General features: G+C 30.0%; 8 protein-coding genes across 8 annotated transcripts; 4 read left to right on the top strand and 4 right to left on the bottom strand.

The window, feature by feature from the left end:
* The first annotated feature begins 62 nt into the window (after nt 1–62).
* Nucleotides 63–1,636, top strand: OCT59_006513 (uncharacterized protein). Its single transcript, XM_025319904.2, has 4 exons — nt 63–266; nt 354–626; nt 692–1,291; nt 1,362–1,636. Exons 1-4 carry the CDS (start codon nt 137–139, stop codon nt 1,544–1,546), a joined length of 1,188 nt encoding a protein of 395 aa, XP_025176485.1. The 5' UTR covers nt 63–136; the 3' UTR covers nt 1,547–1,636.
* Nucleotides 1,631–2,672, bottom strand: OCT59_006512 (MOB kinase activator 1B; the record flags this gene model as incomplete). Its single annotated transcript, XM_025318284.2, has 3 exons — nt 1,631–2,200; nt 2,268–2,431; nt 2,656–2,672. 3 exons carry the CDS (start codon nt 2,670–2,672, stop codon nt 1,728–1,730), a joined length of 654 nt encoding a protein of 217 aa, XP_025176484.1. The 3' UTR covers nt 1,631–1,727.
* Nucleotides 2,673–2,838: 166 nt separating this feature from the next.
* On the top strand, nt 2,839–5,097 carry OCT59_006511 (uncharacterized protein). Its single transcript, XM_025318283.2, has 4 exons — nt 2,839–3,208; nt 3,284–3,330; nt 3,423–3,928; nt 4,024–5,097. Exons 1-4 carry the CDS (start codon nt 2,872–2,874, stop codon nt 4,649–4,651), a joined length of 1,518 nt encoding a protein of 505 aa, XP_025176483.2. The 5' UTR covers nt 2,839–2,871; the 3' UTR covers nt 4,652–5,097.
* OCT59_006510 (uncharacterized protein) lies at nt 5,058–6,369 on the bottom strand (the record flags this gene model as incomplete). The annotated part of the gene is made up of 1 exon (XM_025318282.2): nt 5,058–6,369. One exon carries the CDS (start codon nt 6,367–6,369, stop codon nt 5,326–5,328), a length of 1,044 nt encoding a protein of 347 aa, XP_025176482.2. The 3' UTR covers nt 5,058–5,325.
* A 558-nt stretch (nt 6,370–6,927) lies between these two features.
* OCT59_006509 (uncharacterized protein) lies at nt 6,928–8,848 on the top strand. The gene is made up of 7 exons (XM_025318281.2): nt 6,928–7,046; nt 7,160–7,345; nt 7,414–7,626; nt 7,736–7,858; nt 7,934–8,119; nt 8,188–8,514; nt 8,588–8,848. The coding sequence occupies exons 1-7, from the start codon at nt 6,993–6,995 to the stop codon at nt 8,687–8,689; spliced, it is 1,191 nt and encodes a 396-aa protein (XP_025176481.1). The 5' UTR covers nt 6,928–6,992; the 3' UTR covers nt 8,690–8,848.
* Nucleotides 8,812–9,836, bottom strand: OCT59_006508 (uncharacterized protein). The gene is made up of 3 exons (XM_025318280.2): nt 9,674–9,836; nt 9,274–9,602; nt 8,812–9,192 (listed from the first exon to the last, which is right to left on the bottom strand). Exons 1-3 carry the CDS (start codon nt 9,732–9,734, stop codon nt 8,890–8,892), a joined length of 693 nt encoding a protein of 230 aa, XP_025176480.1. The 5' UTR covers nt 9,735–9,836; the 3' UTR covers nt 8,812–8,889.
* A 139-nt stretch (nt 9,837–9,975) lies between these two features.
* OCT59_006507 (uncharacterized protein) lies at nt 9,976–12,326 on the top strand (the record flags this gene model as incomplete). Its single annotated transcript, XM_025318279.2, has 1 exon — nt 9,976–12,326. One exon carries the CDS (start codon nt 9,976–9,978, stop codon nt 11,920–11,922), a length of 1,947 nt encoding a protein of 648 aa, XP_025176479.1. The 3' UTR covers nt 11,923–12,326.
* Nucleotides 12,195–13,394, bottom strand: OCT59_006506 (GTP cyclohydrolase 1). Its single transcript, XM_025318278.2, has 5 exons — nt 13,227–13,394; nt 12,960–13,154; nt 12,837–12,866; nt 12,692–12,771; nt 12,195–12,613 (listed from the first exon to the last, which is right to left on the bottom strand). Exons 1-5 carry the CDS (start codon nt 13,285–13,287, stop codon nt 12,308–12,310), a joined length of 672 nt encoding a protein of 223 aa, XP_025176478.1. The 5' UTR covers nt 13,288–13,394; the 3' UTR covers nt 12,195–12,307.
* Between the last annotated feature and the right edge of the window lie 175 nt (nt 13,395–13,569).

Genomic DNA, 13,569 nt, shown 5'->3' with positions numbered 1-13,569 from the left:
AATCACGTGTAAATTGGTTGTCATATCTTAAAATGATTGGATAAACTTACTAAATATAATTTTAAATCTTTCGCTCATAAAACCTTATTTATTTTTCTTTCAAAATAGTATTGTTAATTATTTGTTATTTAAAATCATGGCGAATAGAACAGTATCCGATGCAATAGCTGTACATGGAACAAATCCACAATATCTCATAGAAAAAATAATGAGAACAAGGATTTATGAATCACTTTATTGGAAAGAATTCTGTTTCGGTTTGACTGGTATGAATATTGTAAATTAGATTTTAACCTCAATCTGAAACAATAATAATATAAAAAAAAAGAAGTTAAAATTACTTTATTTATTAGCCGAGACGTTAATTGATAGAGCAATAGAATTGACATCATTTGGAGGTGAATATGGAAATCAAAAGCCCACAGAATTTCTTTGTTTGACGTTGAAATTACTTCAATTACAACCAAACAAAGATATTGTTATGGAATTTATTAGAAATGAGGATTATAAATATTTAAGGGTACTTGGAGCATTTTATTTGAGACTAGTGGGAAATTCATTAGAGATTTATCAAACTCTTGAACCATTACTTAATGATTATAGAAAATTAAGAAAAAGAACAAGCGGTATGTAACATATTATGGTAATAATATAAATAATATAATTATTATTAATAATTTAATTAATATAGAAGGAGATTTTGAAATTGTATGTGTTGATGAGTTTATTGAAGAATTGTTGAAAGAAGAAAGAGTATGTGATACTATATTGCCAAGAATGTTAAAGAGACATGTATTAGAAGAAAACGGAGAATTACCACTACGTGAAAGTGTTTTGCAAGGACTTGCAGACGAGGAAGAAAAATCTTCTGATACAAAGGATGAAGAACAAGAAGAAGAACAAAAGGAAAAACAGGAACAAGAAGGAGAGGAAGAAGAGGAGGAAGGGGAAGTGAAGTCAAGAAGTAGTAAAAGTAGAGAAAGAAGTAAAAGTGGAGAAAGAAGTAAGAGCGGAGAAAGAAGTAAGAGCGGAGAAAGAAGTAAGAGCGGAGAAAGAAGTAAGAGCGGAGAAAGAAGTAAGAGCGGAGAAAGAAGTAAGAGCGGAGAAAGAAGTAAGAGTGGAGAAAGAAGTAAGAGAGATAGAAGTTCAAGTAAAAATAGAAATAGTAAAAGCGGTGGTAGAAGGATTAGAAGTTACAGTAGATCTAGATCTCCCCCACCAAGAAAATCCAGAAGTAGAAGCAGGTCAAGGTCTCCTAGAAGAAGAGGTGGAGACTGGAGAGCTGATAGATGTAAGTAATATTCTAAGCTGCTAAATTTGTCAAATTATTAATATTAATTAATTTACTTTTCTTCATATAGATGTACCAAATAGTAGTCGAAATAGCAGAAGGCGTAGACGTGTGTCATATTCACGTTCCAGATCACGATCAAGATCAAGAAGTTACGATCGATACGAACCAAGTTATCGTAGAGGTAAATCATTCTCTTCTTCCTCATATCGACCTTCGCGCCATAGGTCTTATTCAAGAAGTCGTAGCAGATAAGTAATATTTTATTAAGAGTGTAAAGTAATAATAAATAAAAACTATATCAGTAAATAAAAAAAAATATTATTGTATCAAATAGTATATATATATATATATTAATTTACATTTTATTTTAAGATATATAAATATATATATACACACATATATGTATCATTATACAATACGATTATACAAATTATTAAATTTGATCTTGACTGGTTAGACGAATGATTAGATCAGCTAGTGGTTGTAATTCTTTTTTTTCAATTAATTGAAATTCTTGTACAAAGTAAATATAATGTTTAAAACTAGTATTCAAATGAGCTTCTTCTCCTAATGCAACTATAACTGAAAAATGTGATAAATAAATATGCGCGTACACTCTAAATAACCGTTTGAATATTGTTTTTACTACTTGTTCAAAATTCTTTGGAAATGGAACTCTAATTTTACTCGGAAATATTGTTTCGTCATCTAATTGATTTTGTACCCATTCCATTAAATGGTCAACATATTCTGGTGCTGATAATTTAGTTGGTTTCTTAAATTTCTCTCCATCTGACCAATGATATTCAACTTGTGGTCCAGCTGACATTACTGGACATTCTTGTGGCGTACAAAATTCCGTAATCGTACCGTAAAGCATATTTATTTGATTGAAAAAATCGTATGCTATAATAAATAGAATGAATTAGTTACTATTCGAAATACTTGATCGATTCTTCTTTCTTATACTCACTGTTCACAGCCAACCATTCATTAAGATCTTCGCCTTCGGGCAAGACTACTGCCAGTTTCAAGTTACCTGAACCAAGCGTAGCTTCCGCAAATTGTTTAAGTTGATATTGTTTTGTACCTTCCGGCACTTTCTTTTTTGGTTTGAACGTTTTATTCTTGCTTGTTCTAAATTTACGTAAATAGAATTTTAACAAATGATCATGTTACGAATATATATACTTCCCAAGGGATTTCAAGTTTAAACCATTACGTCATGAACTAGTTACGCCTTCAAGTTTTATTTCATATATATATATACGTATTACGGTCAGAGAAAGAAGAAAGCATTCCTCTGGGAAGTACATATTGTACGTAATTTTAAAAACAAAGACGAGTGAATAAATACTTACAATCCTAGAAAATTCATTATAAACGATCGAAGAAATTTCTTTTTGATTCTCTAAGAATAAATATATAGGGGTATATATCCAACACTCAAATTCTGTTGATCCGTTCTAAAATTCGACAGTTGGGAAGTTGTGAAACTCAATAACTATAAAAGTTATTACCCGCGTGTTTTTTTAATTTCGTTTATATTAAAAACAAAAAACAACAAAAAAAAAAAAATGCTATTCAAAAGAGTATTTAATTTTATAAGTTCGCGTCAGTACGCGTGCTTATCTTTGAAATCTGCTCCTCAGCGTCGTTCTCTTGTATTCATAGCATTTTCTAGTTTGTGTGCTTTAGGCATATTTATTTTGTTATGTTTTGGCTCCTTAGATTTAGATTTCGATTTTAGTGTTCCAGTTTTAGATAGTAAAAACACAGAAGGAATTTTACACTCGAAAGTAGATGTTTGTAAATTCGACTATTCTTCAATTAAAGAAATAGCACGAGATAGAAGCAAACCATACGTTTCTTTTATTGTTGATAATGAACTTATTATCAAAAACAAAAAAATAGGTATTTTTTATATATGAGTGGTGTGGTATGTTTAACATCTTCACTTTATTAATTGATTTTTTTTACTTGCTTTAGAATTAGAAAATATTTTTACTGGAAAACAAATTTGTATAATAGTTGTGGTAATTATAATTATAAGATATATATAAAATTATGTTTTTTTTTTAAAAAAAAAATTTCAATTTTAATTGTTATTATTGTTATTTTATTTTAGATACCAGATTCAATAATAAATAAATCAAAGAAGGATAATTTTAGTAATAAAAATATATACGTTAGAGCTTTAAGTAATAATGTATTTAGAATTATTCCAGTGGTTTCGGTACCAAATTATGAGAATTTGTATAAAGGAATTGGATTTTTCTATTATCCCGATGATTATTCATTAAGTATTACTATAGGATTACCAGGACGAAAGGATATTATAATAACGTCAGAAAATGTATTAAGCTTATCGTTGAGTGATGAAGCGCATCTTAAAGAACCTAATGAATTACTTCCCATTTGTAATGCCACATCAGAAATTACTGGTCAATGGGTTTCCGGTTACTTTTACGATTCTTTACGTCCTCTTACACGCCATTCAGAATTTTTAGATATAGATAATGATTATATATTTATACCTGACCAGTGCAGAATGAAACTTATAACACCAGTAGAGCAATTATTATTATTGGAAAAAAAAACCATTCATGCTTATGGAGATACATTTCTTTGGGGGTGAGAAAAAATTCTTTTTATTGAATATATAAATATAATGTTGTTGTAAAAGAGTAAAGAAAATACAATCTAATTGATTTTATTTATATTATTAGGTCCTTGTATGGTATAGAAACAGGATATAAACAAAGTTGGTGTGAAGAAAAAGAACCAAAGGTTCCGCTTTGTTCATGTAATTTTCCTAGACCCTCATTACCAAGAGATACACAATTTGTCATTGCAAATAGTTCAATATTTGAAAGTTCATTATTCTTTCATCCTATTAATGATTTATTAGAAAAAAAGATTTCATGGAAAGTAGCATTAAAACAAACTTCACGAATTCCAAAAGCGGATATTGTGATAATCTCTGTATCAAATAATATTTTCATGGATTCTTCTAAATCTTTACGAGATTTCAAAACAAAATTAAAAGGGCTACTTTCTAATATTAAAGAAAAATATCCGAATTCTGATATTTTTGTTAGAACACCCGAGCCCTTTACTCTTTCACAACATATTCTGGACATTTCTAGAATACGTTATTTACAAACTCGAGATGTTACAATTAATGTTGTAAAAGAAGTTGGGTTATATTTATGGGATGTTGGAATACTTGATGGAAAAGATTGGTTTATGCCTGATCAATGCGTAAAAAAATCAAAAACGCAATTATGGTTTAAAAGAGATGTTGTGAAATTAGAATCGCAATTACTCTTTCATTCTTATTATAATCTTAATTAACATTAACATAATGAATATTTATGATTTAAACTGGTATATCGATACTTAGTACCTTAACCTAACCCCTCTTATCCTAAATTTACGTAACTAGGTATGACATACTGTATAATAGGATTTTTACATAAAATGTAAAATGGAGGGATGTGATAAATTGTAAGATATTGATATATCTTGGTGTATTTCTTTATTCACTATTTATTCACTAGAACATATTTTAACATCACTCATTTACATCGTTCGAAAACCACGAACGTTATACATGTAATTATAATCAAATATAAAAAAATCAGCCTGATCCAGAATGTCATTGTACCTTTTAGTTTACATTTAAGTAGAATATTTATAATTTCAAAATTTATTGCATGCATATATTCAATTGATTGAATTATAAAATAATCGATAATTTATAAATTATAAATTATAATCTATTCATTTTATTCGATATCTAAAAGAAGATTATCTATTTATATTGCACAAGTATCGTAATTACAATTTAAAAAAGATCGTCGCATGTAAAAAAATTTAAATTAAAATAATGATGATAAAATAAATTTGACGCTATTGCACTATATAGTAATTAAATTAAAGCTAATTAAATTGAAGCTAATTAATAATTAATTAATTAATTAATTTATATATACGTATAATTAATAATCTACTAGTAATATAATTAATTAAAATATTCTAACCACTTGAAATACTTCATACTCATCAACTGAAAAGTAATCTTCACTTTCTCTGATTTTACGTTCATAACTGGTTTTTACACATCTGCAAAAACATTCTTCTTTAAAATTACCCCATAATTGCAAATCAGTCTCGGCCCCACCAAAACTAGGTCCCGAATCTTCACAATTATAACAAGCACAATTTGGATCATTCACTCTAGAACATATAATATCATTCAAATTATCATTTCCCAAAGAAAATATAAAGCTTCTGGCTGAATAACTGAAATCTTCTAAAGAAGCATCCCAATTAGTAGGCGTATACCCTCCAAGAAGTTCTCCTGTGTCTTTAACTCTCAAGACAGTTACTGTTGGTCCTTTATTATCACATAATTTATGAAATGTTTCGGCCGTAAATCCATCTCTTGTACCACGTAAAAGTAATCTAAATTCGAAATGTGATAGCATTTGTGGATCATTAATCATCCATCCAGAGATCAATGAGGCATGTTTAGCCATAATTAGAGTTGAATCAATATCACGTGGTCCTATTCCTGATGATGTCCCGATTACTTGATGAAAAGGAAAAACTTTTTTAAGAAAATCATCCGGACTTATAAGCGAAAATTTAATGAAATCAATAAATGGGTGAATTATATTTCGAAATATTGAAAATTGTTCATTTGTCCATGTCTGAATACTATGAGAAAGTATGGGATTCTGTGCGATTCCCCATTCAACTATTTTATTCCATATATCAATTTCTTTCATGATAAGATTATTTACCTTAAGTATAGATAATAATAAACTTTGGTCTATTGTAATAAAATCTTTGGTCTCAAAAAATATTGCAGGATCTTGATTAATCGTATTAAGACAAAATGTTTGTAATTCGGTAAAATGTTCATACTCTTTTACGAATTGATGAATTAAAACAAGGTTTGATAGTATTAATTCTGGATTATATAAAAGAAACTCTTGAATATGATCTATTAATTCACTTATACATAATTCATCTGCTGCTTTTAATATTTCAAGAATAATTTTCATATTAATCTCTGGAAGTTTAAGGGATGCTCCGTAAATATACTTTAAAATAATTTCAAATACGTCCGGTGAGATATTTGGTTTCCGAAAAATTATATAATTTCCTCTAGTTTTTGCCCAAGTGTTTGATAGTGCATATCGAAAGTAAAGTGATCTCGTTCGTAAAATAAGTGAATGTACTCGAAATTCTCTGATAAAAGGTTCTTGTCCGACGTGAATTACAACATCAGAATATTCTCCTGTATCGAGAAGCGATGTAAAATCACGAGACAAGGATTCAAAAAACTCCAAACACATTATATGAAAAAAAAAGAAGGGAAATTACAAAAAATTGTAAAGTTAATAATAATAAAAGGAAGGTAAAAACATAAGGAACTTGGAAGGGATGTGAAACGATGATTTTATATATCAATTTATTTGTTTGTGTTGTATATAGTATCACACGTGTTTAAATATAAATTACGCTTAATGTACTACATGTACTACAAAGACTTAAAATTCCCGCCACAAAATTAGATATTTGATATTTATTTTATTCGCAGTAAGGGTTAAGAAAAAGAGGTTCGTAGTAGTTAGTGTTCGAAATAATATTAAAATTTTTAATTTATTACCACTAATTGAACGAAATGAATAAGCTAAATTACGACGGTTTACTTGTACTGGAACAACCTTTTATTAAGGTATTCTTTTGACATTCGTTTATATTATAATGGGTTCTCAAATTGATAATGAAAATTTTTTTTTGAATTATTAATACAACTTTCTCAACAATTTTTTTTTTTGCTTTATGTAGGTACCCTTAGAGCAACTTAAAAAAACCGCAAAAGTTTCTCAAAAGGAACTTGATAAAGAGTTTACAAAATCTAATTTAACGGTCAGTGATTTAACGAATAAAATTAATCAAGGAAAAATTGGTGTATCAGACGCGAGTACCGCACTAGAAGGGATGGTTGGAAGGCTACAAAGTTTGAAACGCAAAGTAATTGTCATTTAATTATATCTCAATTCCTTATTTGATAGTGAATTTGACATAAAATATTTTATTAGCTCAACGATACTAAAGTTGAGGAAGCGATGTATGTATCAAGGAGTAAACAAAGATTATCTCACCTTAATGAATTAACTCATATACCAAGTGCAAATTCTGAAGCGTATACTCAATGGAGTCGAGTAAGATTAGATCGTATCCTTGTGGATTATATGTTAAGAGAAGGGTTCAGTGAAACTGCATTACATTTAGCAAAAGCTGAATCAATTGAGGTAGAGGTTGTTACTTTATTATTTTAAAGATATATTTATAATTTATAATTTTATATAATTAAATTATAATTCTAATAGTTTTAATCTTATTTGTCGAATTCACTTAAAGGCTTATGTTGATGTTGAATTGTTCTCACAGGCGAGACGTGTTGAACAAGCTTTGCAACGATTTAGTTGTACTGAAGCTCTTCGGTGGTGTAATGATAATAAATCAAATCTGCGTAAGATGCAGGTAAATTAATTCCTATTACCCAATTCTTTTTGGATACAGCCTATTTACTTTTATTCTTTTTAACTGTTCAATTAGAGTACATTTGAATTCAATCTTCGACTTCAAGAATTTATTGAACTAATTCGTGCTGGTAAGAAAAGTGAATCGATCGCGTATGCTAAGAAGAATCTAAATTCTTTTCAAGAAAACCATATGAAAGAAATTCAACAAGCAATGACTTTGCTTGCATTTCAGCCTAACACTAAATGTCCACCTTACAAGGTTAGTTTTAATTTGTCACGTGTTGTTTTACCCACGTGAGTTTAACAAGGAAAGCTTCTTTTGTATAGAAATTGTATGATAAGTCTCGTTGGGACGCGCTTATTGCACAATTTCGCGCCGATAACTTTGCACTGAATTCTCTTACGTCACAACCTCTTCTAACTGTTACCCTCCAAGCCGGGTTGTCTGCACTGAAAACACCAATGTGTTCTCAACCGGATAATAGAAATATTAATTGTCCAGTATGTTCTCCGGACACCTTGGGTCTATTGGCACAAAATCTTCCGTTGAGTCATCATGTAAATTCAACTATTGTTTGTCGATTAAGTGGAGAAATCATAGATGAGGATAATCCTCCCATGTCTTTGCCCAATGGATATGTTTATTCACTTAAGGTAAATTAAATTTTATATTCAAACCCTATTTATAACAAAGTTTTAATTTTTTATTTTTTTGACCTAAATAAAGGCACTAGAAGAAATGTCTAGCAAAAACAATGGGCAAATTAAGTGCCCAAGAACGGAAAAAGTTTATGATTTTAAAGATTTAAAGAAAGTATTCATTTCTTAATTGATTACATATAGAAATATTTATAATGATAAAATGGGAGAAAGGTTAATTAATATAACAAATAACAATATAATACAATGTATGAAGTAGAAGTAGAATCAACATAATGAATGAACTTTTTTTTAAAATACAAAAAATGTTTTTTTATTAATCAATAGTAATATGAATTTGCTTTTATTCTAAGAAATTAATGTTGAAAATTACTCATTCCTTCCTTTCCCAGTATTATAATGATCTTGAGTGAGCTGTACAAAATATTTATGTATACGATCATCATTTGTTAATTCAGGATGAAAAGCTGTACCTAACAGACTACCTTGTCTAACAGCTACAATTGAAGAAGCATCCGTTTCACCTATATCATGCTCCAATCGAGCAAGAACTTCTACATTAGATGAGTTAATTGAAGAAATGATTGGAGCGCGAATAAATATAGCGGGAAATAAATCATCTGATGAAGTTGTAATGTGATTAATGTGTAATAACGATTCAAATGAATCGATCTAATAAAAAAAGTGGATTAAAAAGAAATAATTTAAGTTTTTATTTAAATTATGAATATGAAAATTTTATTAATAACTTACTTGGCTGCCGAATTGATTTCGATTAACCGTGATATTCAGTCCACCTATCAAATCTTGTCCACCTTTCTTAACTTTATTGGCTTCATTAGCTAATAATATCATACCGGCGCATGTACCCCAAGTAGGTTTTTCGTCACGCACGAATTTCCGAAGAGGTTCCATTAACCCACTACGTTCGGCTATTAAGGCCATTGTAGTTGACTCTCCACCAGGTATTATTAAAGCATCAATTGTTTCTAGTTGTTCTGCTTTACGTATAGGTATAGCGGAAGAAACTTGTGAAATATTTTGTAACATATGTATGTGTTCTTGGAAAGCCCCCTGAAGAGCTGCAATAAAGGTAATGTAAGAAATGTACCAGAAAGTAGTTATAGAACATGTCATTAGAAGTAATTCTTACCTAATACTCCAAATTTAAACTGAGGTTGTACTTGTTGAAAATCATTGCAAGTACGGACCATTTTAAAATATATGAAGAAAAATAAACGAAATGATTTAGCGTATTAATAATTTTATAAATTAAATCTTAGATCTATTTCTACTAACTAAAATTAAAATTGATCAATTATTTACAAATTACAATCAGATTTTTTTTGATAAAGTTCGACCAATTTTCTTGGTTACACTATGGAATTTAACCAATAGGATCAAAAATACCGTATTCGTTATATCTTCTTTTCTGTAACCATCTCACTTTTGATTATGAAAGCACAAGAAATACACAGGATGGAAGAAATGAATATCGAAGATAGAAAAGAAATACTTTCAGTTGAACAACAGAACTTACAACCTATCTCTCCAAAAGAAGAACTGGCTCAACAATCTTCTAACGATGATCGTGAATTTGAACGCGATGGTTATCAGCGAACAAGAGAAGAAGTCACAACACAGTCACAGGACGAAAAACATGATATAGCAGATCAAAATGAATCTCATGAACTTGCACTTGTATATGAATCAGATCCGACAGAAAGGAATGTTCTGGATCCATATGATAAGAATTCTCGATATTCTGAAAAACAAAAAAACGGGAGTAAAATTTACAATCGCAAGAGGATACGATCTAATAGCATTCATAGTGAAGAATCGTATTATTCACGACCGTCAGAAGAGTTACATATGGTTACAACTCCACCTCCGCCACCACCACCACATCCTGATTTGGTTTCAACTCCAAATCGTCCAGCAGCTATTACGGAAATAAAATCTTCTTTACATCATCATCATCATCATCACCATAGGCCGAGGACACCTGTTTATGATTCTGAAATCCCTCCCCCTTCATGGCATTCCAATAATAGGATTCCCCGGAAGGATTATTTTAATAATGATCGGAAAAAAAATCGAATGCGATATAGAAATCGAGATTTTAATTACGAGAGAGTGCAATTATTTGACAGAATACGAATTAAAGATAGAACTCGTATACCAGAAAGAGAAAGAGATTTTGAAATAGTAGATCGAAAGGAGAGGTATGATCGTGAAAGAGAATTAAGAATAATAGAAAGAGATCGTGAACGTGAAATACGAGAACGAGAAATAACACGACCGCGTGATAATCCGACAAGGTATTATGAAGAATCCCATCCACGTATGCGTGTTCCATATTATGAATATGGTAGAGAAGCAGATAGAATGCGTGCTCCATATTATGATTACCATCGAGAACCTGATTTTAGAGAAAGAGAATATCCTCGTTACCGTGAATTTGATTGGGATCCTTATTACCACCGCGTATCATCACCACCTCTCGGTAACTTTCCTTATAGAGACAACATGAAACGACCTAATGATTATTTTTATCAACCTCCAATTTATCCCAGAAGATCAATATCTCCTCGAGCTCGTTATTCACATATTAGACGTTCACTTTCACCTAATTCTAGACGTCTATCAAATCCTACACACGAACGTCGATATGAGCGAGATCGTCCACCTCGCTATGATCTAGTTCGTGATAATGAATTTGAACGGAGAGATTCTATACATTATAATGCGCCTCATTATAGTGAATTGCACTCACCCGGATTTGATCATTATACCTCTCCAGTTTTACCACCAAGTCCTATTAATATGAAATCTTCTTATGAAGATAATGGTCTTAGTTCTGGTGTAGGTTCAAATGTCAATGAATCTTATGAACGTGAACGTCCTCTTAAATCAAGAAATTGGGATATAAACGCAGATAATAGAGAGGGGAAAAGAGGCCAAAATAATTCTAATGATAATCCTAGCGGAGGCTATGAACATGAACGTGAACGTGGTCGTGGTCGTGAGAGACGAAGACTTTGGGACGTAACTACTGACGATAAACATAAACATATGGAAGTAGATAATCATAGCAATAGTACTATTGTCAGCGCTTCAGCTAATATTAATAATAACATCACACAAGATCGTACTCGTGATCGAGTTCGAAACGAAAAAACAAGAAATTGGAATTCTAATGATGAAGATATCAATACGGATCACAATAATAGTGGAGGTTCAGATACGGGCAAAGAGTCTTATCATGTTATACGTGAGAAAAATAACAAATATTGGGATGATGATGAGAATAATAGAGACCCGGATCGTAATACTACAAAGTATCGTGAGAGGGATAATAAAGAGAGAGAAGATTTCGATCAAGCGTTTTCTAAAAAATAAGTTTTCAAAACATTTTCTTTTTTTGGACTTCATGTTTCGGCTTTATATTTCGTAAGACCTTCAATGGAGAATGGTTTCAATAGTTCAATCTTATAATTAAAGGAAAAAAGATATCTAGTCACCTGGTCAAAGCATTGAAAACCAAGATAACTATTTGTCTATTTTTTTCTTTTTTCTTTTTATTGTTTAAGTATTAAAGTCCTTCTTGGTTATTTTACTGAGGAATCTGGCTGCGATGATAATCAAATTTTAATCAATATAAAAAAATAAAATAAATAAAATATTATATTCTTCATATAATAATGTAATGATGTATGAAGTATTTTTATTATTACTTTATTATTACATTCATATTATTTCTAAGCAATAAAATAGTTCAGTATAATTATCGTTGATTACGTATTAATGTTAAAAACTCTTCTCTAGTTTTAGCTTGTTCTCTAAATACCCCCAACATTACGCTTGTTACAGTGGAACTTCCCGGTTTTTGTACTCCACGCATTGACATACATAAATGACTTGCATCCATTACAACGGCAACACCTTGAGGTTTAAGTATTTCTTGTAAAGCTACTGCAATTTGTTTTGTTAAACGTTCTTGAACTTGAAGTCGTCTTGAAAACATTTCTGCGATACGAGCTATTTTAGATAATCCAATAACGCTTCTATTTGGGATATAGCCAATACTGATCTGTTTTGTGAGTAAAATTAATATTAAATAGTTGATGATAAGTCTTAAAACACTTAATACTCTTAAGAAGTTTTTAACCTTTCCAGTAAATGGAACTAAATGATGTTCACATAAAGAAAATACTTCGATGTCCTTTACAATAACCATCTCGTCGTGATCTATCATAATTAATAACACATTAGCATAATTAGTATTAAATAAATCATAACAAAAAATAGCCAACCTTCTTCAAAGATAGCTCCGTTGACTATTTCTAAAATAATTTCATAGTTAAATTTAAAATTATTCTTTTAACTTAAAAAAAAACAAAAAAAGGAATAAAAAAAATAATTTAATAAAAACATACGTTCAATGCTTTCTTCATATCCCTTGGAAAAAAACATCAATGCTTGAGCGTATCTATGAGGAGTTTTTTGTAAACCTTCGCGTTCTGGATCTTCCCCGATACATTCTAATATAGTTTTAACCGCTTCAGCTAGTTTATTTGTACGTTCATATTTTTGTTCGGTTGTTTCATTTAAACGTTGTTTGGTACCTATGCCTGTATTGAGAAAAAAGAAAGAATAGATAAGGAATGAGATGTATAGTAATATAATTAATAACAAGTACTTACTAGGCCAACTTAACCCGTCTATATCGAATGGTTTTAGAGACAAATTTTTAGCATAAGCCATTTTTAAAAAAAATCAAAATTTTTTGATCAATGTCGAATATCATATTTAAATATATTGTTGTCGCGTGACTTAAATATATATTATCTGTTATGACTCACTATGGTCCCCGGATAACTATAATATGCAATATGCAAAAAAGTTAATATTTTTAATGAAAAGGTCATATGAAAAAAGCGGGTATTTTAAGAAAAAGTTAAAGGTAACATGTAAATTCTCCAATAAAAGCGTACTTTTTAGGGAATATGATATGTAGTGTTACATCAAGTTTTGATATAAATAGTA

This window comes from Rhizophagus irregularis, chromosome 14, assembly GCF_026210795.1.
Source record: "Rhizophagus irregularis chromosome 14, complete sequence".
NCBI classification, from domain to species: Eukaryota; Fungi; Glomeromycota; class Glomeromycetes; order Glomerales; family Glomeraceae; genus Rhizophagus; species Rhizophagus irregularis.
This window is presented reverse-complemented; position numbering and strand designations above follow the sequence as displayed.